The 24,942-nt window shown below is 39.2% G+C and overlaps 1 protein-coding gene and 1 pseudogene across 2 annotated transcripts; one reads left to right on the top strand and one right to left on the bottom strand.

The window, feature by feature from the left end:
* The first annotated feature begins 1,522 nt into the window (after positions 1–1,522).
* On the top strand, positions 1,523–4,641 carry LOC126586588 (PHD finger protein At1g33420-like; annotated as a pseudogene).
* Positions 4,642–4,817: 176 nt separating this feature from the next.
* On the bottom strand, positions 4,818–13,454 carry LOC126585828 (vacuolar protein sorting-associated protein 9A-like). Of its 2 annotated transcripts, none has more exons than XM_050250381.1 (6): positions 13,216–13,454; positions 12,991–13,138; positions 12,505–12,675; positions 11,149–11,328; positions 10,483–10,786; positions 4,818–5,182 (listed from the first exon to the last, which is right to left on the bottom strand). In XM_050250381.1, the coding sequence occupies exons 1-6, from the start codon at positions 13,308–13,310 to the stop codon at positions 4,941–4,943; spliced, it is 1,140 nt and encodes a 379-aa protein (XP_050106338.1). In that variant the 5' UTR covers positions 13,311–13,454; the 3' UTR covers positions 4,818–4,940. The 2 variants fall into 2 exon arrangements, with proteins under 2 accessions (XP_050106338.1, XP_050106339.1); XM_050250382.1 differs by having other exon boundaries at positions 4,818–5,176; positions 13,216–13,452.
* Between the last annotated feature and the right edge of the window lie 11,488 nt (positions 13,455–24,942).

Below are 24,942 nucleotides of genomic sequence, written 5' to 3'. Positions count from 1 at the left end.
AGAGCTTTAGAGTTTTATAACCAGACCTAACCTGACCCGTTTCAAACGGGCCGGTTCTGGGTGGGTCCACGATTTCTATTACATTTTTTTTCTTCGTCATCACAAAAAGGGACGACGTCGTTCAAGTCGTATTCCTCAGTCGTCGAGCCCGTTTCCTCTGCGACAACCTAGATGCAGCTCAGACTATTCAAGCCGTCTTCCTTAGTCATATGGGAGAGAAGAGAAGACGACGAATCAGAACCATAATAAAACCCAACCAACACAAAATCAGAACCATAAAAAAAACCCAGAAAAGACGGGTCAATGAGAAAAAAGAAGACTAGTCAGGGAAAGGAAGATTGACCTGCTCCAAAAGAAACCCACATGCGTAACGGTGACAGACAAGTCGGCGACCATGGGAGTCCATCCCAGTCCTAGATCGTGGCGATGAGGTAGTTGATCGAGTCAAGAATGCCGCGAAATAGCTTGAGTCGGACCATATTGGGTGGTCAACGGTCAAGATTTGATGGTCCAGCGACTTCAGCAAAAGCTCTAGAGCGGTGCAGTCGTGGTGATCATGAGATGATGGTTTGGGTAACTGCTATCGAGAACTCGACGTAAGCTCTCAAGTGTGAACTCACACGTGCAATCGAATTTGACAAAGACCCAGATGACGAAATTGCTAAATAAACGCAAAAACGAAGAGAATTGACCCAAATACAGACATCAATTTACCTATGCTGAACTCGAACACCACCACAACGGTAAGAATTGCCTAGACGGAGTAGCAGTTGAGCTGCTTGAACGACTCTTTGAGGAAGATGAGCAGCGAGACAATCATCAGCGTCAGACCCATCTTCCCCACAAAGATGATCTTTCACGGATCGGACTGACCCATCTGAACTGCCCGGCTCGAGACATGTTGCACGGTTCGGCACCAACAGACAATTCGGTTGGAGACTGATCGGAAAGTGTAGCAACGGGGAGACCCCGACGGTTCTTGCTCCTCGATGTGGACGAAGCCAAGCTTGGAGTAGCCCTTCTGGACGGAGAGCAAACACCCTCTCTTCTCCTGGAAATTATACTTGAAGGAACCCAATTTGGCTGCCATTTTTGTAGGGATAGGGAAAATGGAAAGTATGAGCTTGTGTTTATTGAACTTGGAGATCCAGAAACGATTTTGTCGTTGGAATTGTGAAGTGAATGAATGGAAAATGGGAGAATGCTGGGGAGTTGATTTAATTAAATGATCTGATGGTTCCATAGACATTCTTGAGGGCCTCCCAAATCTGGTCCAATTCGGTAGGTTACCTTGTAAGTCGAGGGCCATGGCATCCCTTTAATCCATAATACATTATCCCATGCTACAAACGGGCTGGGCCGGGGGCTCATTCCTTCTTATTTTTGGACCTGTCCCGCCCCGCTAATTTAGTAGACCCGCTCCACCCCGCCCCGTTTTGTGTTTCAAAATTTTGAACCCGCCCCGACCCGCGGGTCCAGGACCCGTTTGCCCACCCCTACTTTGGATAGTGTTTAACTTAACGTTTCGTTTTCTAGCCCTCTCCGTCAGGTCCTTAATTCTTTCCTTTTACCTTTTTATATTATTTTTCATTTCAAATTCTGTTTGAATTTGGAAATCAGGGGAAACTGAATTGCATTACTTGTGTTGCATTTTGAAATACATTCGACATGAAAGTTAGTGTGATGGATGTGTCTAAGAAGTACAGGATGGAGTACCAGATGTTGCACGCTGTCACCAGCGGTTGTTCTTGGTATGGCAATTGGGGTTATGAATTTGGTGCTGGGAGCTATGCTCTCACTCAACATTCCTACCAAAAGGCAGTGGATACTCTATCTAGCTTGCCTCTATACCCTTTTCTATTCCAACCAAGGAAACCTTGGACTCGCCTCCAGTCTGTTATTGCCTTTTACCATTCGTTATCGGATATCTAACTCCTAACAATCAAGGACCTTTTTACCTATATGTTGAGTCTCATCCATAGAGCCCGCCAGCGTACATCATCTAAGAAGAAACCTGATCAGCAGTGCCCTTTCAATGCCTTATGTGCCTGGATGGCCAATGATGTCGAACATGTGCAGCAAGCTAGTATCAAGCTGCTGCTTGCAACATTTGGTGCTGGTGGTTTAGTTGGGTGTCAAAACAAGCTCTCAGGGTGATTTGTACAAGAATTCCTCTTTGGAGCTTCTTGATTACTGCCTGAAACACCTGGGAGGGAAGTTGGCACCCAATGGTATGGTAGTTAAGGCCTGATGCAGTCCAACTTCAGTTGACATAGAATACAGCTAATAAGAGACCGCCGTTGTTTGGTTTAGTTGCTTTTGTCAACTTATGCATCCGTTGAGTCCTGACCTGACATTAATTATGGTAACAGGCTCGAGTCATCAAGTGTTCAAAATGTTGATGGATCTGAGTTGGATTTGAATTTTCCATCAGAAAAGCAAATCCTTTGTGACCTCAAATTTTTATATGATTCCATTCTCCACCCAGACACCATGCTAAGCTATACCCCTCAATCGATGAAGGGGAACGAATTATTGAAACTGCAACTAAGCTTCTTGATTGCAAGCAATTCGTAAAGGACTATAGGCCTTATAAAATGGCAAAGGAATGCTCCTTTGTCATTCATCTCTGGTGTCATGTGGAGCTTTCAGATGAATCCGAAGATGATTTTGTCATGCCTCCGAAACTTCTTGTATTGCCCCTGAATGCGACAGTTGCCAACCTTAAAAAGGAAGCGACTACAGCCTTTTAGGAAGTATATGCCATGTTTAAGAGGTTTGAAGTAGAGGAATTGCTTGGATATGTGATGAGTCGATATTTTACTATATATTTTACTCTATTCTTAGTTATAATTTATTGGTTATTTTGGAAGAATTTTGATACTTTGTTATATATTTTCAGTGTAGGACATTCGACTTCCTTTGGAGCAAAACATGATCAAACAGACAAATTTTAGAGTGATTCCAATTGGAGGATGTTCGTGAGTCTTTCAAGATGATTGTATCGAAATTCCATATTTTTCTACCAAGCCATTTGACCGTGGTGATGAAATTAAGGCCAGCATGTAGCTTTCCCAGATTGATGTTTATGGACTTTTTGGGTATTTTGGAGGTCAAGATGGCATATTTTGAGGAAGATTCCTTCTGAGGATTTGTAGGGGACGTCTTCAGCTTTCAAAAATGACCTTTTGGGACCAAATCAGGGTTGATTTGGTCGGTCAAAAGTGTGGTTTTCTGAGAAGTCCGAATTTTAGTTTAAATAGGAAACCTTATATTTTCTGTTTTATTATTTTATTATGTTTCCTAGTTTTATTCTAAGACCTTTTAGGGTTTTATTTTAGAGTAGTATAAATAAGGCTTGTTAGCCATTAGGGTTCTTTACGCAACATTGGAGGAGAACGCACGCACTACTCTAGAGGGTTTTTGAAGTTTATTTTCTAGGTGTTTTCTATCCTTTTTCTATTTCAATAAAATTCATTTTGTTTTATGGTTGTTCGTAGCTAATTTTCGTTTGCTAGGGCAATGCCTTGAGCCTTAGCATGAATATCTAGTTTTTGTATAATTGCTTATGATATTATACACGTATACTTTGAATTATTAATCACTGTACTTTAAACTGTCTCTATATCTTAATGCTTAGCTACCATTAGGATGTTTAGATAAGTAATTGGATGCAATTCGGCCGGAATACCACCAGGGGATTGAGTATTACTTCTTGTGATTGATAGTTGTAATTTCACCTGGGATGAATACCATGTCTTAGGGATTGCATGGTTTTTCAAAAGGTTTTCATAAAGCGTAATGAGTCTTGCATGTTTATATTTAATCTGAATACCACAGACGGATTGCATGTTTGATATACGTTCTAGCTTGAATACCACAAGTAGAATATGCATTAGGAAAATCTAACCTTCAAAGTTGCATGAATAATTCATAAGTAATTGGTAAATCTACATAGGAGGATTGTTAAGGAGACGGCGGAACCCTAGGTTTTTACAATTTGATTTTCAAAATGTTTTCTTTTGTTTTCTTTACTTTGTCAATTTATTTAATTGTTTTTAATTAAATTCGTTTTTAATATTTTAGGTCATAAAATCAATTTCTTCTAAACTTTGTTTTCAAATAGTTAATTAAGAATTAGTTTAAATACAAATTATTCATTCAATCCCTGCGGAAAATGACCTTACTTGAGCCATTTATACTACAACTACGTTGTTCTCTTGCAAGTATTTTTAAGTGTTTTTATCTCTACTTTTGCAGGTGGTAAAATCCCTATCAATATGGCTCTATAAAGGATTCATTTACAGTAAAACTTCTGCTTGGATCATGTGGCTCAATTCGATTGAAAGGTAGATGCCTTGCAAAACATGGGCTGAACCGTTTCCGGAAGGAGAGAGGACTTGAAAGCTGGACCGTTGATTGCACATGTGGGGCCAAGGATGACGACGGGGAGAGGATGTTTGCCTGTGATACATGTGGTGTTTGGCAGCACACCAGGTGTGCCGGGATTCATAGCTCTGATGAGATTCCTGCAAAGTTTGTATGAGATGTGTGAGCTCATACCGCAAGAAAAGCCAAAACACCCATAAACCAGCCAAGGCAGTTAACAAGAGTGTTTCTTTCTCCAACTCAGCTTGCTGAGCAAAGGCAGCCGCAAATGATGGTGCCAGCGTAGTATCTAACTTCAACATGACATTCGGTGTTCGTTGATTTGTAATTTTGACTCTCTGTACAGTTAGCATCTGTTAGTTTCTGGATGGGGGCAGATTTTTTGCCGCCTTAGTAGTTCATTGCGAACTTGCCCCATCGTGAACCCCTTTGGGAAAAGTTGTCTCTGTAAATAGCTCAATGGAAAAAGAAAAGGACTATTTATTCATTGTGTTCCTAACAAAACTTGTCATGATTTTGAAAAATGGTAACTGAACTTGAAAGTTGCCTCTTCATCCTCCTCCTTGATCGGAATTCTTACCAGTTTTCTCCGCCTGTGTCGACACTACAATTTTAGCTTCTAAATTAGTGGCATGGGGTTCAGCCCTTGAAAAAGAAAGGTTTCTAACAGCCGTACACAGACTGGTATACATGGTAACCACTTCCTTGTACGCACTCAGCAGTCTTTCGACATCTCCAACTGTCAAATCTCCAGCCTCTTTGTCCATATAAGGATAATTTGGTGAACCTGTAGCTTTCAATAGAATGTTTATCCATTAGTCAATGTTGCCATGAGTAGTAATTAAAGGGTATGTAAATATGTTGTAAATATTAGGAATCCTTTATTAGAAAGGATATATGTGTGTGTCCTTTATTGTTTATTGTTTCCTTATAGAACAAGGATTGTATCTTGTATATATATTTCAGTTATACAATACAATGAAAATTAAGCCGTAAAATTCTATTTGGCATCAAAGCCTGTTGCTGTAACCCTAACCAGGAAAATACCCATCCCGTGCCGCTGTGCTGCCAAGAAATTTGCGAAGGCTGTGCGTACTGCATGCCTTTGCCGTGAGTACTATTGGGATCTTGGAGTTTTTTGTCTTTTTTTTTCCTTTGCTGCTTGTGTTGTGAGGAAGGAAGAAAAAAAAAACTGCTAGTATCTGATTGTTTTAAGCTGCATCCCGTGCTGCTGCTACAGAGAAATCGCAAAGACTCTGCTTTCTGTCCTTGTCGTAGGTATTGTTGGGATATTGCAGCGTTTTTTGCTGCTCCTTTGCATAGAAAGAAGGAAAAAAAAAAGGGAATTTGGTGTTGCTGTGCTGTACTGATTGCAGCAATTGTGCACTGAGTAACTATATTTTGATAATTGCTGCTGCATTCAGTTTGGGCCTTTGGTTTTTTGTGCCGTGTGGGTATTGTTTGTGTTTTTGCTGCTACCTTGGATTGCAGCATATTGAGTTTTTAGTTTTTTTTGCCGTGAGGTGTGCAGTGCTGTCACATAGTGCAACCTGTGTATTGCAGCAGCTGTAATCAAGACCATAACCTTCGTTGTTATCGTACCTTCTTGTGCAGTCGTGTTATTACAATGGTGAATACAAGTTGGATTTTGGATTCCGGTGCAACGGATCATATGACGTATGATAAGACTTTGTTTCAATCTATGACCCATCTTCATAGAAAGTGTGTGGCAATTGCCAATGGTACTACTGCTGCTGTTGTTGGAGCGGGAACAGTGTCTCTTACACCCTCTCTTCCCTTACATAATTGTTTATTGGTTCCGACATTGTCCCATCACTTATTGTATGTACCTCAAGTCACTGAACAATTGGATTGTGTTGTATTAATGTATCATTCATTTTGCTTGCTTCAGGATATTCAGACAAAGGAGATCATTGGGTGTGGCACTAAGAGAGATGGGCTATATTATGTGGATGACGTGGTTCCTGAAAGAGCTAATTTGGTTCATGCGTCACGTAATAGTAATCTACAGAAGGTATTGTTATTGCATCGTTGTTTAGGGCATGCATCGTTTGGTTATTTGAAACATATATTACCTGATTTGTTCAGTGGTATTGAAGACTCAGAATTGAAATGTGAAGTATGTATTTTAGCCAAAAGTCATCGTGCTTCATTCCCTCCAAGTATGAATAGAACATTTTCTCCATTTGCACTAGTACACTCTGATGTGTGGGGGCCTTCCCCTATTAGTACTACTTCGGGAATTAAATGGTTTATTACGTTTGTTGATGATTGCACTCATATGACATGAGTTTATCTGTTGAAACATAAAAGTGATGTTAATATGATTATTCGGTCTTTCTCTCAGATGGTGGCTACACAATATTCCTCCGTTATTAAGGTTCTTCGTACTGATAATGGGGGAGAATATGTTAACTCTGAGCTATCTACTTTTTTCCGTGGTCAAGGAATTCTTCATGAGACAACGTGTTCGTATACCCCACAACAAAATGGGGTAGCTGAGAGAAAAAACCGTCATATTTTGGAAACTGCTCGTCCATTGCTTATTGGTGGGTCCGTGCCCAATAGTTTTTGGCCAGATGCCATCACCTATGCCATGTATGTTATAAATCGCATGCCATCCCGGGTTGTAGAATTTCGTACTCCACTCCAAGTGTTGACGGAACATGTTCCGGTTGTTTCTACCAATACTTTCACTCCTCGAGTGTTTGGATGCGTTGCTTTTGTTCATATTCACAAGATTCATCGTAGTAAATTGGATCCTTGTGCTCTTCGGTGTGTCTTTGTGGGTTTTGCATCCCACCAGAAAGGTTACAAGTGTTATCACCCTACAACTTGCCACATGTATATAACCATGGATGTGACTTTCTTTGAGTCAAAATATTTTTATGCTCCCATATCACCACCCTTTGATCACAAGAGGGAGAGTTCTAGTTGTGATCTTGATGGTGATTTCGAATGGTTGGATGTACAAGAGGTAACGGTTTCGGGGGGAGTGCATGACGTTGTGCTGAGTGATGCAGTTGATGCTCGGTCTCCTCCTGCCGAGCCTGTTGTGAGTGGTCAGCAGTTTTTCACAGAACCTGCTGCAAGTGGTCAACATCTTCTCACCGAAGAAGAGGTTGCCAGTCCGTGTGTTAGTGATGCCGAAGAGAAGTGCACTGATGGTCAGCCAGCAGTTGCCGAAGCTTCCTCTCCTTTCTCTAACTCAACAGTGCCACTGTCCAAAACATCTTTTCTGGATATCCCTAAGGTAAGCACTAGTGATACTCATATAACTAATGATGTTATAAGTACATATAAATTGCCACCAAGGCAAAATCATGGTGTACCTCCTAACAGGTTCTCTCCGGAGGGAAAAGTGAAGTATCCCATAGCTAATTATGTGTCCTGTAAAAACCTTTCATCTGAACGCCAAGCTTGGGTGAATAATGTGGATTCAATTCAAGTACCAACTCGAGTAGAAGACGCTTTGAAGAGTCGAGAATGGACCGAAGCAATGGATGAAGAGATGAAGGCATTGTAGAAAAATAATACATGGGAAGTAGTTGAGTTGCCGAAAGGAAAAAAGCCAGTTGGGTGACGATGGGTTTTTACAGTTAAATACAAGGCTGACGGATCACTCAACAGGTATAAAGCAAGGTTGGTGGTGAAAAGGTATACTCAAACATACGGAGTTGATTATCAGGAAACTTTCTCCCCCGTGGCTAAGATGAATACGGTACGAGTCCTTATCTCATTAGCTGCAAATTTGAATTGGCCACTGAAACATTTTGATGTAAAAAATGTGTTTCTTCATGGACATCTAGAGAAAGAAATGTATATGGATTTCCTCCAGGGTATAGTAACGGAGAAAAATCGGGAGTGTGCCGATTGCGAAAGTCACTTTATGGGCTTAAGCAGTCACCTCGTGCATGATTTGGGGGGTTCAACCATGCCATGAGAAAGAATGGGTATTATCAGAGTCATTCTGATCATACTTTATTTGTGAAGCGGAGAAATGGTAAAGTAACGGCCTTAATTATTTATGTAAATGATATGATAATAACAGGTGATGATTCAGATGAGATTGTCAAACTGGAGAAGAATCTTTCTGCCTAGTTTGAGATGAAGAGTTTAGGTGACTTAAATTTTTTCTTGGAGTTGAAGTTGCTCTTTCATCCAAAGGTATTTTCTTGTCTCAACGAAAATATGTTCTGAATTTATTGAAGAAAACATGTATGCTTGGATGTAAACCCGTGGATACTCCCATTGTGGAGAAACATTATTTGGGAATTTATCCGGACCAAGAACCAGTAGATAAAGGCAAATATCAGAGGCTGGTAGGAAGACTAATTTATTTAGCTCATACTAGTCCGGATATAGCCTATGCAGTAAGTGTAGTGAGTTAGTTTATGCACTCACCGAGTATGGATCATATGGCAGCTGTTATGCGGATTTTAGCTTATCTGAAGTCGGCTCTGGGAAAAAGAATTTTGTATAAAAGTTCCGGTCATCTGAGAATTGAGGGATTTACCGATGCTGATTGGGCAGGTGATGTGACTGATAGACGCTCTACTGCTAGATACTTTACGTTTGTTGGTGGAAATCTAGTCACTTGGAGGAGCAAGAAGCAAAATGTGGTGTCAAGGTCTTCAATTGAGGCCGAATTTAGAGGTATGACACATGGAGTATGTGAAATTCTTTGGTTACGTAAGTTACTTTGGGGTCTAGGTTTCAAAGCAAAAGAGGCCATAAGCTTGTATTGTGATAATAAATCCGCAGGGGAGATTGCAGAGAACCCGGTACAACATGACAGAACAAAGCATGTGGAGGTTGATCGTCATTTTATTAAGGAAAAGCTTGAGAAGAAGATTGTGTCAATACCGTTTGTGAACTCGGAAGAGCAACTTGCGGATATCCTCACTCATGCCGTGTGTAGTAGATCTTTTGGTGACTCACTTGTCAAGTTGGGCATGTGTGATATATATGCTCCAACTTGAGGGGGAGTGTTGCCATTAGTAGTAATTAAAGGGTATGTAAATATATTGTAAATATTAGGAATCCTTTATTAGAAAGGATATATGTGTGTCCTTTATTGTTTATTGTTTCCTTATAGAACAAGGATTGTATTTTGTATATATATTTCAGTTATACAATACTATGAAAATTAAGCCGTAAAATTCTATTGTCAAGAGTCTGGAAGGGTAACTAACATAAACAAAAACCGATAAAAAATATTTTCACAATGGTGGATGCATTTATCTGTTACTTATGGAGCTTTGGATTGGAATATTACAACTAACTAAAAGTACACGGTCCCAAGCTCCCATTATTTGAGCATACAAAAGAAAAATAAAACAAGCCACACATTGTTTTGTTGTCAAAGAAGAAAAAAACGTAATGGTTGAAGTTCTATAGTATTTCTAAAGGTAGCATAGGTTCAATTCACAAGGGTAGTGTTCGTTGGATATGGTATCTAATTCAGTGAGGATATATATTCCAGCTTGTGATTCGTTCACAACCTTAATTGCTTATCTTGGTAATCCAATATCAGTTCGGCCTTGTTTGGTGATAGGATTGGTATAAATAACTTTCCTACATGACTAACATTTTCTAACTTCTACTTGGACAAGATTTTAAGTTCATATCCATTTCTTGCTTCAACATACATTGAATCTAGTGAATTATGCAATCCAATCCAATCCAAAATGGGGCCAACACCTCAAAACTAGGGCCTGAAGAAAAGGTAACATTTATGGTGTGTTTGGATAAGGAACTTTTAAAGTCAATGGATCTAAGGGGAAAATTGTTAGGGTATATACTTAAATAGAGGGACTTCAAAATGACTAAATGCAATACATTTGAGAGAACTCTTGAATGACTCCTTCAAGGGTGTCATTTGGAAGTCGTGTGTTTAGCGTCTTGTAGTCCACTGGCAATGTTTTAGTAGTAGTTATGTACTGTTTTAGTAGTTGATTGGTAAAGCTTCTTCTAGTGCATTTTTAACAATTGAGTCTAAAGTTCCTTGAGACTTTAAATTTCCTCATCCAAATATACGGTTAGGAAAATGAGTTATAGTTTGAACCTTACCGCTTCTCTCTTTATAATGCAACACCGCTGATGAACCAGGATCTGTCTGGCCTTGTGAGGTTGTCATTTCTTCCAAAGCTTGTGTGGCATCCTTTTCTGTAGCTTTATTGGTCAATCTTGCGGCATGCATACTCTCTTCAAATTCGATTTCATCAATAGAAAGAGATTTAGCATTTAACTCAAGAATAAATGTTTTGGCTGAGACAAGATTGGTGAAGTAATAAGCCGCTTCCGACACAAGTTTTGTCTGCCTTCGATATAACTGAATAAATCTGAGGTTGGAATGCAACTGTGGAGGATTGGCCTGTTAGTGCAAAGCCGAAAGGGTTAGTAACTAGTGATGCAGCATATAGAAATAAACTCTTATAAAACTTTAAAATGATTGATCAACAACCAGCATCAAATATGACATCTTAATTAAATAACACAAAGTAACATTGAACGCAAATGGACACCTTATCACCAACTAAAAAATTCTGATGATGCTGAGAAGACAATCAACAGTAAGGAAAAAAATCAACATTTAACACACACTCCAGGACCAAACAAATGAGGTAATAAAACCAAAAATCTTTCAGGCATGTATGATGTGATCTCACACTGTTAAAATTTGAAAAATCAGAACTGGCATGATTGCAGAATGGCTTATTACCAAGGAAAGCTTGCCTTGATCATGACATATATAAGGACAGGAAGGAAGTCATCAGCTCCTGCTAATACATGATTTTCTGACATTGATGCATTCAGTAACAGATTGTTAATGACCTTGCAACAATTCATAATACAGAGAAGCTTTTCACGAGGGGCTTTGAACGCATTGATTTTCTGCAATTCTTTTTCTGCAAGCTGAATAGAAAAGAGAGAATTTGTGGCTAGTCCTTAGTTCTTACAAGGAATAAGTACAATATTGTTATATCAAATAAAAAGAAATAAACGAGTCTAAATTGATATTTGATAATAAAAGGAAAAGAGAGAAGCAGAGTAATGCAGTTATAAAAGATCTTCAAGAATATAGTTATCTGGATGACCATTCATTTTCATAAAACCAATCCATTCAAGGGGAAGGAGGATAATATCCAAGATTCTATGCAATTATCTCTACCAAATAAGTTATTTTCAGATTATTTATTATCTCTCAAACTACACATTCCCCTCCAAAGGAAAAACAAAAGGAACAAGCAGAAGTAGAAATTCCTTTTATATCAATATCGAGTATGGCTGAAATCAAAAGGCACTGTTATGATTTAAACAACCTAAACTGCAAATATATACAGGTATTTAGCTTGAATTTTTTAGTCTGATGCTATGCACATTCATTCATATTTTCGTTTGGTTGTGTGTCAGGCAGGGCAACAAGGCTGCTGTTTGGTGCTTGTGATTAATAAAGAGAATTAACACACCTCTGCTGGAAAATGAATTGCAATTAAGTACTACTATTTCTAAGAAAATGCGTCTACTGAAGTCACAATCACTCAAACGGCAAACCACAAGGTGTATATGTTCAATCCTGAACTGCCAAAGACACTAAACCTGATTCATTATTCAAGGAAATATAATCATTAAGATGAAAGTGAAAATGTGTAAATGACATGTCTTTTGTGGTTCGTTTACTTATTTAAGAGCAACCAAGTATTCAGCTGGAAATCAACATCTTTAAATAAAAGGAAAACTAATGAAAATGGCTTGAAAACTTTGAGTTTTAATGATAAGGACAAAATAAAGGGTAAAGTGAATAGTACCATGATTGACTTTTTAGTGTAAAAATGCGATCTTTCGTTAAAGTGAACAGTACCGAGAGCTTTTCGTTAGAGTTCCCTTAAATAAAATGACCTCTACTACAATGCTTCGTATAACGGAGATAATAGGATAACCATGAAACTATGAGCATTAAATCTAAAATGACAAACAATATACAAAACAATCCATTAGCATATTAAATGGAACTAAATAAGCACTAAAAAGGAATGCTGTGCCTGCAGTAATCTGCACTCCCAACAATTAGTGCAAATGCGGTATACATACCAGCCATGAAGCTTCATTGCGCAGAACTACTGGAATATCCAGATGCTCAGGCTTCAAGAAGGTCTCCAGCAAGTGAATTTTGTGCGAGGTTTCAAGGTCAATCTTTGCATCCTCGGGTGAAGAAGCAAAGGTCCGGGAAAACAACTTTGTCATGACATATTTCTCCAAACCCTGCAGTAGCCATCATAGACAAACACACCCCAAGCTGAGTATCCCAACAACAGCAACAACAAAGCCTTTCCCCAAGCTGAGTATCCCACATATAAACAAAATAATTTTGTGGTACGTGCTACAGTGCCTTTCTTTAATACGATTGGTAGTCGGAAAGTTTAAACTATTGTGAACACAAGGGATGCGATGAAAAACGAAATTAACTTTCGAGTGAAGTGAATTTTGAGATTCTTAAGAACACCAACATAGACTAAACCAAATTCGTCCACCATGTTTGAATTGAAACAAACAGGGAGAGAGGGAGGGAGAGAGTACCTCCATTGCACAATCGACTTCCTGATCAGTGGCACCTGCCCACAAAGGATGATCCCTAATATTATCTTCCATGGTTGCGTAGAACTCTTGAACCTTTTTGCCATCACTTTCAGGGTTGGCCGCGTAAAACGAGAAGGAAACGATAAAACTGACAAACAAATATCAAACCAAACAGATTAAATATCCATTCCATTTCATTGATTAGGGTTTGAGTTATGGGAGTACCTTTTGATAGATCGGACGAGATCGAGGGAAGCAGGGTTTCGCATTCGATCGAGAAAGTCGTAGAAAATAGCGGAAGAGGATGACAATCCCTCCATTCTCTTTTGACAATTTGATTGACCTGAGACCAATTCAGATTCAGGGGAGCACTGCCACCAAAGACACCGCCGCCACAATCACTCTGTGTCTCGAGAATTTGAACAAGAAGGAGTGGCAGCATATTATTTACCAGCGGATTATAGAATAGTCGTTGATCAGACCAACAACAACCGTTAAAGGAGAGAGAATTGAGAACAATGAAGAATGTTAGGTTTGGCACGTGACACCCCCACTTTTACTAGCGGTTAAAATGTTAAATGCTTCATCCCAAGAAAATGTTAATCTTCTTGTACTATATTTGATTTGATTCTAGTTATTTTTTCCTATATGAACTTGTATTCCTTGGAGAAGATTCTCCCTCTTATTACTATAAATAAAGGCACTGCATAGGAAGAATAACACACATTCCTTTACACAACCCTACAAACACATATCTCTCTATTCTCTCTCTGTGCCACCGACCCCCCTTCTTCTATCAGTTAAATATAGGCCATAATACGTTATCAGCATGCTCCTACCGCTGCGCTTAAGAATCTAACGTGGAAGCTTTCCGCATCAAACCAATTCACCAATATCATCATGCAATCAGGTTCTTCCAAAACAACGGTTTTTATCCCGATATTTTTGAAGCCCTAATAGCATGAATATTCACCATAATGCATTACCCAACTTTACGTTTTTCAAATTTTAGATTCTACATAAATTGTGTATGCATTATATCCATAATTGTTGAAGATGAGACAGACAACCCGGTTGGTGAAGCTGAGAAAGCCACTGCCATGATCTTTGTTCGAAGACATATTCATGAGGCATTGCGAACCGAGTACCTTGTTGAGGAAGATCCACAAGCACTCTGGGTTGCTTTGGCTGATCGTTTTGATCACCAAAAGTGTTGGAAAAGTGCCCTAAAACCAATCATATAATGATACTTTACGGACATTTTACATGTTAAACTAATCTAGTTTAATATAAAGCGCAAAGATTATTGTTTTAAGCCGTCTCATATAAATGTTATATGCTTAAACGATAAGTCCAAGGAATATGTAATTGGGAGAATGTGATCTAAAGAAGTTAGATTCAAGAGACCATTCTCTTTCGTATACATATCTTAAACATTCCTGATCATATGATTGCCAATTGGGCATTGACAGTCTATTAAGATCAGTACGTGCTATGTCTTATCTTAGGGAGAGTGACTGGCCTTGAGTCATTGGTGTGACTGACACCAAGACAAGCATGTAGGTGCTCAATAGAGAATGAGTCCACTGAACACGATCAACAAGGAGTTCTCATACTTATGTCACATGAGAACTCATGGTTGGGATAATGCAAAGTAGTCCTTTGACCTGAGGCATCATAGTTGTCTTGTGGTTAGGTTCTTGATATTTGACTATGTCGAAGTCACTTCGTCAGAGGGTGTCCACAACATAGTTGGGGTTAAGCCACTTAGCCATGGAGGCAAGTGAATGCACAACAAGGGATCTTTAACCTTCAAACCGTTCGAGGGAGAATACTCTATGATATGATTAAGAAGCTCTAGCCAGAGTATGAGTGAGATTTAGGAAGTCGTTACAAATCACATTCAAGGTAATCATATAAGTAAAAGAATCACATTGGACAGTAGGCATGAATAAACTATCAAACCAAACAATGTGGTCAAGAGTATTGTATTAGAGAAAGATCGTATTGCATTGTAATCCTAAACTGAATAGGTTTTCCACCTCTTCTGATTAGCTTGGGTAGCCATGACATACTGCTAGGTGTCACTCATGGTTTGTGGAAGCTCTAAAGGTGTATAATCACTAAAGGGAGAATTGAAGAGTTCTAATCGCCCACTACCCCGCTAAAAGGAACCTATTGGATCGTACACCGTGTAAGGTAGAGATTGAAGAAACAACGGAGATGAGTAAGGATAATTAAATGGTTTAATTATTTATGGCTAGGATTAATTAATATGTTAATTAATCAAAACGAATAAGTTCGTTATAGACCTCGGGTTAGTTTTGGGCCGTTAGGCCTAATGGGATTTGAATGTCAAGTCCAATATCTCAAGTTGTGGCCTCAAAGCCCAAAGAACCCAATATGGTTGGGCATAAGAGTGAGGGGTAGTGAACTTGGCTTAATAGCAAGTTTGCCACTCCATTGTGAGGTGGTATAAAAGCAACTTTATAGCCATTTCATCCTTAGGGTTTTCTTAAGAGAAAAGATGAGAACACAAAGCTCTCTTGACTCTCTAGGAGGCTGGCCACCTTGGAGAAAATTACTAGCATCCATTTCCTCCAAGGTCACTCATCTCTTCATCAATGCTCTCCTTGGTGTGGAGACTTAGATGTTCTCTATTTTGGGAACTTGAAGAATCCATTCTACCATCCTCATCCAAGAAAATCCATGGAGCTAGGAAGTAAGGAATGAAGGCCCTATCTCTTGGGTGATTATCCTTTACTTATGCAAAGAGGAATCAACAAAGGTATAATATTTCTTAACTCACTTTGTTCTTGAGTTGAATCTTGGTTCACCACACTCACTAGGCCTTGAATTTCATGGGTAAAGTTTTATTTTTGAGTGCATACAAGCATGATTCCGCCTTTTATTTGTTAATTGCATGCATAGATGTTGCTCAAATGAACTTGTTTTCATAAATATTTCCTTCAAGTGGTATCAAGAGCCTAGGTCTAGTAGTTGGTGAATCCTTTTGGGTTTTGTAGTTCATAGTCTTTGATTTGAATGTTGTAATTGTTACAAGCTTTATTCTTGCTTCTTTGAATGTAAACTTTGCTTGAAAATTTGCCATCTCAAATGTTGTAGATGTAGTTCATATGAGCATGAATTTTGGAGCTAAAATTTGGTGCCATGTTTATGGGGAAATTCGGCCAAATCCAAAGGGTGAAATTTTAGGTTCATGTTTGTCTTGTTAAAAGTGTTTTAAAGTGACTTTTGGAACCCCTAAGTGCCCTAGGGTGTTAACCCCCTTTTGAGTAGTGAACATTTGAGTTTTATTGAGTGAAAACATTCATGGAGCTCTTATGGGTTTTTTATGGATGTTCTTCAATGTTCTTGATGTTCTTACCAAGAACAAAAATGTTTGGTGTTTTGATTCAATGTGTTTGTTGTTTTTCATAAAGTTTTGGTTTGTTATTGATTGGTGATGGATGATTTGTGTATTATTATTTGATAAATGCTACACCTTACCTATAGCTTTCAACCCATACCAATCAAACTTTTCAATCATGCCAATCAACTTTTCAACCCATACCTTTCACTTATTTAACACACTTTAAGATTCTGAATTTTCAACAAAACCAACCCTCTCTCCTACTCACCAAAACCGGCCACCCCCAGAATGGGGGTACTTTTGGAACTTTTATGCAATTACATAAAGTTTTGATACTTTTGAGTATTTGTACTTTGACCCAAAAGTTTACGTTTTTACGTAAAGGTCCAAAATCACTAAGGGACAAATTGTTTTGCTCCTTTAATGAAGTTTTTGCATTTGTTGAAATTTTTGGGTTCTAGTTGTAATCGCATGAAGTAGTGGACTGATAGGAGCATATTTATGCGACTTAGTTAGCTTGTTTTCTTGCATGTATGTTGTTAGTTCATAGTTATTTATGTATTTTAAGCTATTTTCGTGTATTTGTAGGTCCAAAGGGCTAAAGTAGCAAGAAAGTGCTTTTTGGTGCATTTTGGAGCAGTTTGGGCTTGGAATGGATAGCACATGCATGGAGAAAGGTGGATGGACGAATTTGATGACCAAAAGAGGCTAGGATTATGCTGAAGTTATGAAGAAATTAATTCAAGAAAAGGAAGTAAAGGATGCAAGCAAGAAAGAAGGAATGTTAGCCAAAGTTACCTTATTTTGTCCCAAACTTTCCTAATCCTTCACCATTTAAATTCCAGCTGCAAAAGAGGATCCTTAATTATATTAGGACACTTAATAATAGGTTCTAGAAGGCCTTATCCCAGCCACAAAGGGATGCCGCACCCCTTTCCCTTTCCCTTTCCCTTGCCGTGCAAGGCAAATCACATTTCCCTTGTTTTTTTTAAGGCTTGCTGCACCCTTCTTACCCTTTTCTTCTCAGGATTCTGATTTGTTACCCTTTTCTTGGAGGATTTGGAGTCTTAAACCTTCCCAATTTAATTCCCAGCCGTGCCCTTTCCTTCCCCTATAAATAAAGGCCCTTGCTGCACCATTCAATCCGTCCACTCACTACCATTCATACTTTCAGCCATTCTTCCATACAAATCATCAGTCAAACCTTCACCCACACCTTGTGCCGCAACAAAGAAGAAGAAGGAAGACCCTTGGACGTGCTTGCCATTCAAGTTGGATTGCTGGAACATTCTTAGGTGTAATCCATCTTCTGTTTTCAATGTTTAAGTTTAATTACCTTTGTTTTGCGAACATGAGGAGCTAAACTCGTTTTAGCTAGGGGAAATTCAAAGCCATGAATATATTTGCAATATGAATTGATTACTTCCAGTTGTGATTTCATAAATCGTGAATGCAATTTACTTAACTGTTTGATTGATAACTTATTCTTGTATGTTGATTAAGGATGCATACTTAGTTTGCATGCAGGGATTCGATGCTAGAATATAAGGGAGTTTCACCTAATCGTTATGAACTTATATTCATAAATAGTGGATGTTGCTAGTCACAATCGTGTTAAGTAGATTCCTGGCAGGAGTATCATGCTGTTCATAGTTACGAATGCCTTGTCAATGCTTATGATTTTCACAAAGCTTAATGATCTTTGATTGTATCTCTATTATGTTGTTCATGTAGGGGACTATTGAAGAATAATTTGGTTGCCGATGCGTTGTCCATCCAATTCAACGACTTAAGGAAAATCTGAGGGTTAATTAGTGTTGTTCACGGTTAATCTAGGGTGTTGAGGTTCATGATTTATTGAAAAAGCAACTGGAAATTGATTTATGTTCAAGTGTGTCATGTGTGGAGAAGAACCCTCTAGCTAGCCATCACCCATATTTTCCCCCAAATTCGTGCTAAATTTGTCCAAGTCTTTAAGTTACTTGTCTTTACTTTAAATTCGTCAAAAACCCAATCCCCTTTACTTTGTTGAGTTAAATTAGTTAGAATCTGTCCAAACTTGTGTTTTTAAGTGTTTTGAGTCAAGTAAAAATCAATTTTCGTCTAAATCATCATCTAGTGTCTAGTTTGAGTCTGTTTGATTGTTTTGTGCTGTTTTGAGTCTTTTTAGTTTGTTTTGAGTTCTTTGAGTCTAGTTAAGTGTTTTCAAGCCTAGTTTTGTGTTTTTAAGTCAGTTTTAAGTAGATTAACAATCCCTCCTAATTCCCGGTCTAGAACGATCCCTACTTACATCTTTACTACAATTGTCAATAAGAGGGTTTAATTTGAGTGTTAGTTTATTTCACATCATGGACTTTTGTGTTTTTACAAAGTGACCTCAAAAGTTTGTGTTTTGCAATATAGCCTAGTTGAGGTTATTGCATTTTGGCCCAAATTAGTAGAGAACAAAATAGTATTTTGGCCCAAATTAGTAGAGAACAAAATAGTTTTGTATCTGTAAATGAGAATTAGATTTTCATTTCATTTAGCTCCATCTAAATCAATTCTATGGATACAAAAGCCAAATGACAATGTTGCATTCAAGTTTAATTAGTTAAAGCGTTAATTAATTAAAGAAAGGGTGATTATGAACCTAAGCTTACGATAATTGAGCTATGTGAAAGGCCGTCTTCAAATTTGTTTGAACCATGGGAATGTGTAGATTAGATTTTGGTTGTAATTTGATATGATCAATTGTTGTAAAAAACATAAGCTCTTCTTTACTTTAAAGTAATTTGTTTTGAGCAAATGTTGTAAAAGAGCATAAGCTCTTCTTTACTTTGAAGTACTCATTTTCTTGTTTTATTTGATATGCATGAAATTGGAGTAGTAGGGCCAATGCCCAATAAGAAAACATGCCTTAATGTGATTAATTCAATTATGATTATATACCTGAAGTTCTATTTGCATATTTTATTGTTGCATATTTCTGTATATATATTTGCTTTTGTCTGTAGGAGCATATAAACCTGAAGTTCATAATTATTTTGAAACTTGAAGTTTCTAGAAACATGCCTTGTTTGAAAACCTGAAGTTTTCCTTACAAACATCACCCATGAAAACCCGAAGTTTTTTCATGAAAATTTAAACCAACACATGTCTATTAGAACCTGAATGTTCTACTCCTATGTGAATGGATTGATATTCTTCTCCATTACACTAACATCTTGTCTATCTATTTTTTGATAGAAACATATCGAATTTGAACAAACTCGACTTCACCACTTTAGAGGTCTCTGGAAGAAACTATCTCAAGTGGGTCCAAGATGTGAAGTTCCACCTCACTGCAAAGAACTTGTGTCCCGCCATTGAAGATGAGACAGACAACTCTGTTGGTGAAACTGAGAAAGCCATTGCCATGATCTTCATCCGAAGGCATATTCATGACACATTGCAAACCGAGTACCTTGTTGAGGAGGATCCACGAGCACTCTAGGTTGCTTTGGCTAATCGTTTTGATCACCAAAAGGACATCTTCTTGCCTGAAGCAAGACATGACTGGCAACATTTGCGCTTCCAAGACTTTAAGTCTATGAATGAATATAATTATGAAGTTTGTCAAATCTGATCACTTCTCAAATTCTGTAACAAGACCTTGACTGAAGATGATCTCCTGGAGAATACCTATTCGACCTTCTGTTCTATTAATATTGTCCTGCAGCAACAATATAGGGCTCAGAAGTTCACTAAATTCTCAGATTTGATCTCTGTTTTACTTCTTGCTGAAAAGCAGAATCAAATGTTGATGAAAAATCATCAAGCTTGACCTATTGGGGCGACTGCTATGCCTGAAACACATTATATCACAAACAAAAGCCCAAAACATCAAAATAGGCGTGGTAGGGGCGGCCAGAAGCCAACCTGTCAAGGTTAACAGAGCCAAGGCCCATCTAAGGGAGGAAACCGAGCCCAGAAGTGCCATAACCTCGCTCCTAAGGCCCTAAACTTCAAGAATAAGGGCAAAGCACCTGAAACCATGGATGTGGATAAGTGCTATCACTGTGGTTCAAAGGACCATTGGTTTTGTGTTTACCGAGCTTCCCAGAAGGTTGTAGATGAATATCATTCTCGTCGTAAGGAGTTTGAATCAAACTTAATGCAAGTGGATGAACCGGAGAGTACCAAGATGGAGGTTTCCGACTTTCAAGAGGTTGTTACCCCTATGGAAGATTAGAATCTTAGACATAAACTATTTCTCTAGTTGAAATTTAGACAATGGGGCCGAACTCCACCTAGTGGCCGAACCCTCCCTTGTTTTTTGGTTTAATTTTGAGCAATTTTTCTTTATATTTGGATTATTTGTTGGTGATTTATTTTTGGATATTAAGTTTTTAATTAATTACCATGCTTGAGTACTTAATTTACTTTGAATGGATATTTGTTTTTAGAACTTTTATGCATGTGACCGATTCAAATTAATTTTCATCCTAGGTATGACTAGTGAGGAAGTTAGTTGTCTGGCAGATAGTGCAACCACGTACATTGTTTTGCGTGAAAGCATCTATTTCACTAACTTAATACCTAAGAATGCACCGCTGACAACCCTCTCAGGCCCATTCAACCTGATCGAAGGATACGGTAAGGCACATATAATGTTGTCCAATGGTACAATTTTAACCATTGATGAGGCATTTTATTCTCTGCGTTCCGGAAGAACGTTATTGAGTTTCAAGGACATTAGAGATAATAATTACCACGCTAAAACCTATGTAGAAAATGGAGTTGAATTTCTATGCATAACTTCCTACGAATATGGCTAGAAGCGTATTCTAGAGAAAATGGAGCGTATCCCGAGTGGTTTATATACTACGACCATAAGCCCTATAGAAAGCCACTATGTGGCTGGCCCTACCTCTGGGACTGCGCACAAAATTACACTTTGGCATGATCGTTTGGGACACCCTGGATGAACATTGATGCACCGTATCCTCAAATCATCACACGAGCATCCACTAACCTGAAGTTTAGGTTCGATTCAAGGAATCACATGTCAAACCTGCTTCATGGGAAAGCTTATGATTAAGCCTTCTTATGACAAGATTCGTCCGAATCCTCATATTTTTCTACAAAGGATTCAGGGGGACATTTGGGGAACGATTCAACCTCTATGTGGACCATTTAGATACTTTATGGTATTGGTTGATGCTCCCACACATTGGTTACACGTGTGCTTGTTGTCCACAAAGAACCCTGGCTTCTCCACTCTGGTGGCTCAGGTTAACAAGCTCAGGGCTCACCACTCTGATTATTCAATCAAATCCATTTGATTGACTAATGCTGGAGAATTCACATGTAAAACTTTTGATGACTATTGCATGTCGATTGGGGTTGAAGTTGAACATCTAGTACCCCATGTTCACACCCAAAACGGCCCAACAGAGGCATTCATTAAGCGCTTACAAATGATTGCTCGATCGTTGGTTATACGTACCAAGCTCTCGATCGCTGCTTGGGGCCATGCAATAATGCACACAACCATGTTGGTCCGCTTGAGGCATGTTGTGACCCAACCATATATCGCCCTTAAGTTGGTTACCGGATATGAACCCAACATATCGCATTTGCGCGTTTTTGGTTATGCTGTTTAAGTGCTTATTTCGCCACCTTTACGTACAAAAATGGGGCATCAATGAAGGATGGGAATCTAAGTCGGATATGATTCTCATTCGATCATTCGTACTTAGAACCTTTGACAAACGATCTATTTACTGCTTGTCTTGTAGATTGTCACTTCAATGAGACAGTCTTCTTGTCGTTAGGGGGAGATAAGAACGTCAAAGTTCCTGAAGAACGACGCGAATTATCGTGGATGACTCCCACTTTGTCTCATTTAGATCCCCGCACCGTTTAGTCTGAAACTAAAATGCAGCACATATTAGATCTTTAGAGCATGCCAGATGCTTTCATGGATCTAGCGTGAGTGACAAGATCACATATTCCAGCTGTGAATGTACGACTGACTTCCTTCCTAGAGGCTCGAGATGCCAACTTTGGCGATCCATGTACATTAGTAGCTAGCCAATCATCCGCCCCTACACATAAGCGTGGCAGACCACTTTGTTCAAATGATTCACATCCCCGGAAGAGGAAACCCACGGAACAGGCCCCTGAAGAACCTACCGTGAATCCGACTGTCGCTTACTCATTTTATCCAACTCATAAGGAAATTATAGATTGCAGAAGTGTCCTTGAAGAGACGAATCCACTTCTCGAGAATCATGAGATTTTGGTCTATTATGCTAGCTTGGATGATGTTTGGTGTATAGATGAGATGATTGTCGATGATGCATTAGCATATGTAGTAGCTACTGAGATCATGTTGAGCAATCACAATGAACCCCGTTCCGTTAATGAATGTCGACGTAAAACCGATTGATTAAATTGGAAACAAGTAATTCAAGTCGAACTCGATTCGTTTGCGAAACATAAGATGTTTGGACTTGTAGCTCCTACTCTTCCAAATGTGAAGCTCGTTGGCTACAAGTCGGTTTTCGTTCGGAAGCGTAATGAGAAGAACTAAATTGTGCGTTACAAAACTCGTCTTGTTACGCAAGGCTTCTCACAACTCCCTGGGATTAACTATGACGAAACTTATTCACCATGTTGATGCACAAAATCAGCGAAGACTTTGGTACAACAGAAAGTGTCAGGTTTTGTGACCTTCGCTTGGTTGCTTCGGTCACTAGTGAGGATAAGTACGTAAATGAATAGAGACAGAGAAGCAAACACAGGATGTACGTGGTTCACCCAGATTGGCTACGTCCACGGAGTAGAGGAGTTCTTATTAGTAGTGAAGGGCTTACACAAGTACAAAGGATCAAGCTCTCAATTTAGTGAGTTCTTGTGAATGATTTAACACAAATGGCATTAGGCCATATTGTGGGGGAATGACCCCTATTTATAGAAAAACTTGTAGCTTTGTCACATTGACATGTGTCATGTTATGATTGGTTCTTGATGTCGACACGTGCTGCGCTCTGATTGGCTTCTAATCTTGACACGTGTCGAGTAGTGATTGGCCTCCTGGTCGGAGGGGAACTCTTCTGGGTCCTTGACAGTATAGCGTTGGCCGGTGCTCGGTAGTTTCGGGATTGGTCAAGTATGGTACAAACAGTGCTCCCCTAAGTTCCTGAGTGAGGGAAACTCCTCGGTTGGGGACTTGCAAGATCCAATCCCTTGAGTAATCACGAAACTTCTAAGTACTGAAGTGTGGTCTGATCTTCATCTGCCCTTCTCTGGAAGTACCTTTCCTCCATCCGGGAATGGTGTATTTAGCTGATGTTGACGCACAAGGTAATGTATCAATTTCACTTGAAGCTTAGTTGTAGTTTCGGGCTTAGTCAAGTGTGATACAAACCCTATAGTAGGAGTCCCCCAAGTCGCCGAGTTAGGAGATCTGCCGAAAGAGGTGACAGACAAGGTAAGCAGTCAAACTTCCAAGTAAGCAACCCAGGATCAGAGGTTTGACTTCGGCTTCCGGTTGATTGTTCTCCTTCTCCTTGTCTCTCATTCAACTGCCAGGATAAGGAGAAGCAAATGGATAAGAGATGATATGAGATACTTTTGCTTTTGAAAAAGTAACTTTCCACAGGCTTATTCTTGAACTGTGCTGGAGGGTTTTCTGGTGCCCTTCAGAGTATAAGGCCGACTCAAAAATTTGAGGGTCAAAACAAGTCCATCAAATCTAGAGTACGTTCGACCTTGATGATATGGGATACTTTTGCTGTTGACGGAATAATGAATGTGGTATGGAAAGGTGTCGTGCTGTAGTGATCTGTTTCAGCTCACCGTTGAACCTTCTGCTTCAATCTTTTGCATGGCAGAAGTGGTGTGCAACCTTTGCATTTAAATGGTCCTTCAGAACATTCCTTCATAGTGACTCATCCACGCTTGGCAGCTTCAGTGTAAAGAGCCAATATCTGATCAACTGTCATGAGGCATTTGCCAGTGGAATTCGTGACCTTGACAGCAGTTGAGGATGAGTACTCGAGAGCAATGCTAAGTAAGCAACCAGGCAAAGGCTCCAGGCAGTCAGTTCCAAATTGGAGGTTTGATTTCAGGTTCCGACTGACTGCTCTCTTTCTCCTTGTCCTGCAGGTGTGGACAAGGACAAAGACAAAGACAGGGAGAAAGCATGATATGGGATACTCTTGCTTTCGACCCTGATGATATGAGATACTCTTGTTCTTGGTGTGGCTTATTTGCTGAGGTATTATCGGGGGGAAATAAAGCTGAGTATTTCGAGAGGTTATGTTGAGGGTGCCTTTTCGAATGCGAGAAAGGGTTGAGCATTTTTGCAGGTTTGCCTGTCCGTTGAGAAGGGAGGTCAATGTATATAGGGATTTCCCAATAACAAGTAGTAATGCTATTCCTTTACCCTTCTTGGTCACAGCAATGTAGTGGGAGCTGCCAGCTTCACGTGTTTTAATTTTGTCAGAGCACTTTGAAAAAGTGGTATGTGGTATCTGGAAAGCTGATGTTACGTGTGAAGATTACAGACAAGCTTTATCTAAGGAAATCTGGCTCTCGAAGTTCTGAGA

This window comes from Malus sylvestris, chromosome 10, assembly GCF_916048215.2.
Source record: "Malus sylvestris chromosome 10, drMalSylv7.2, whole genome shotgun sequence".
In the NCBI taxonomy this organism is placed as follows: domain Eukaryota; kingdom Viridiplantae; phylum Streptophyta; class Magnoliopsida; order Rosales; family Rosaceae; genus Malus; species Malus sylvestris.
The sequence above is the reverse complement of the archived record's forward strand: the minus strand, read 5'-3'. Positions and strand labels throughout refer to the sequence as shown.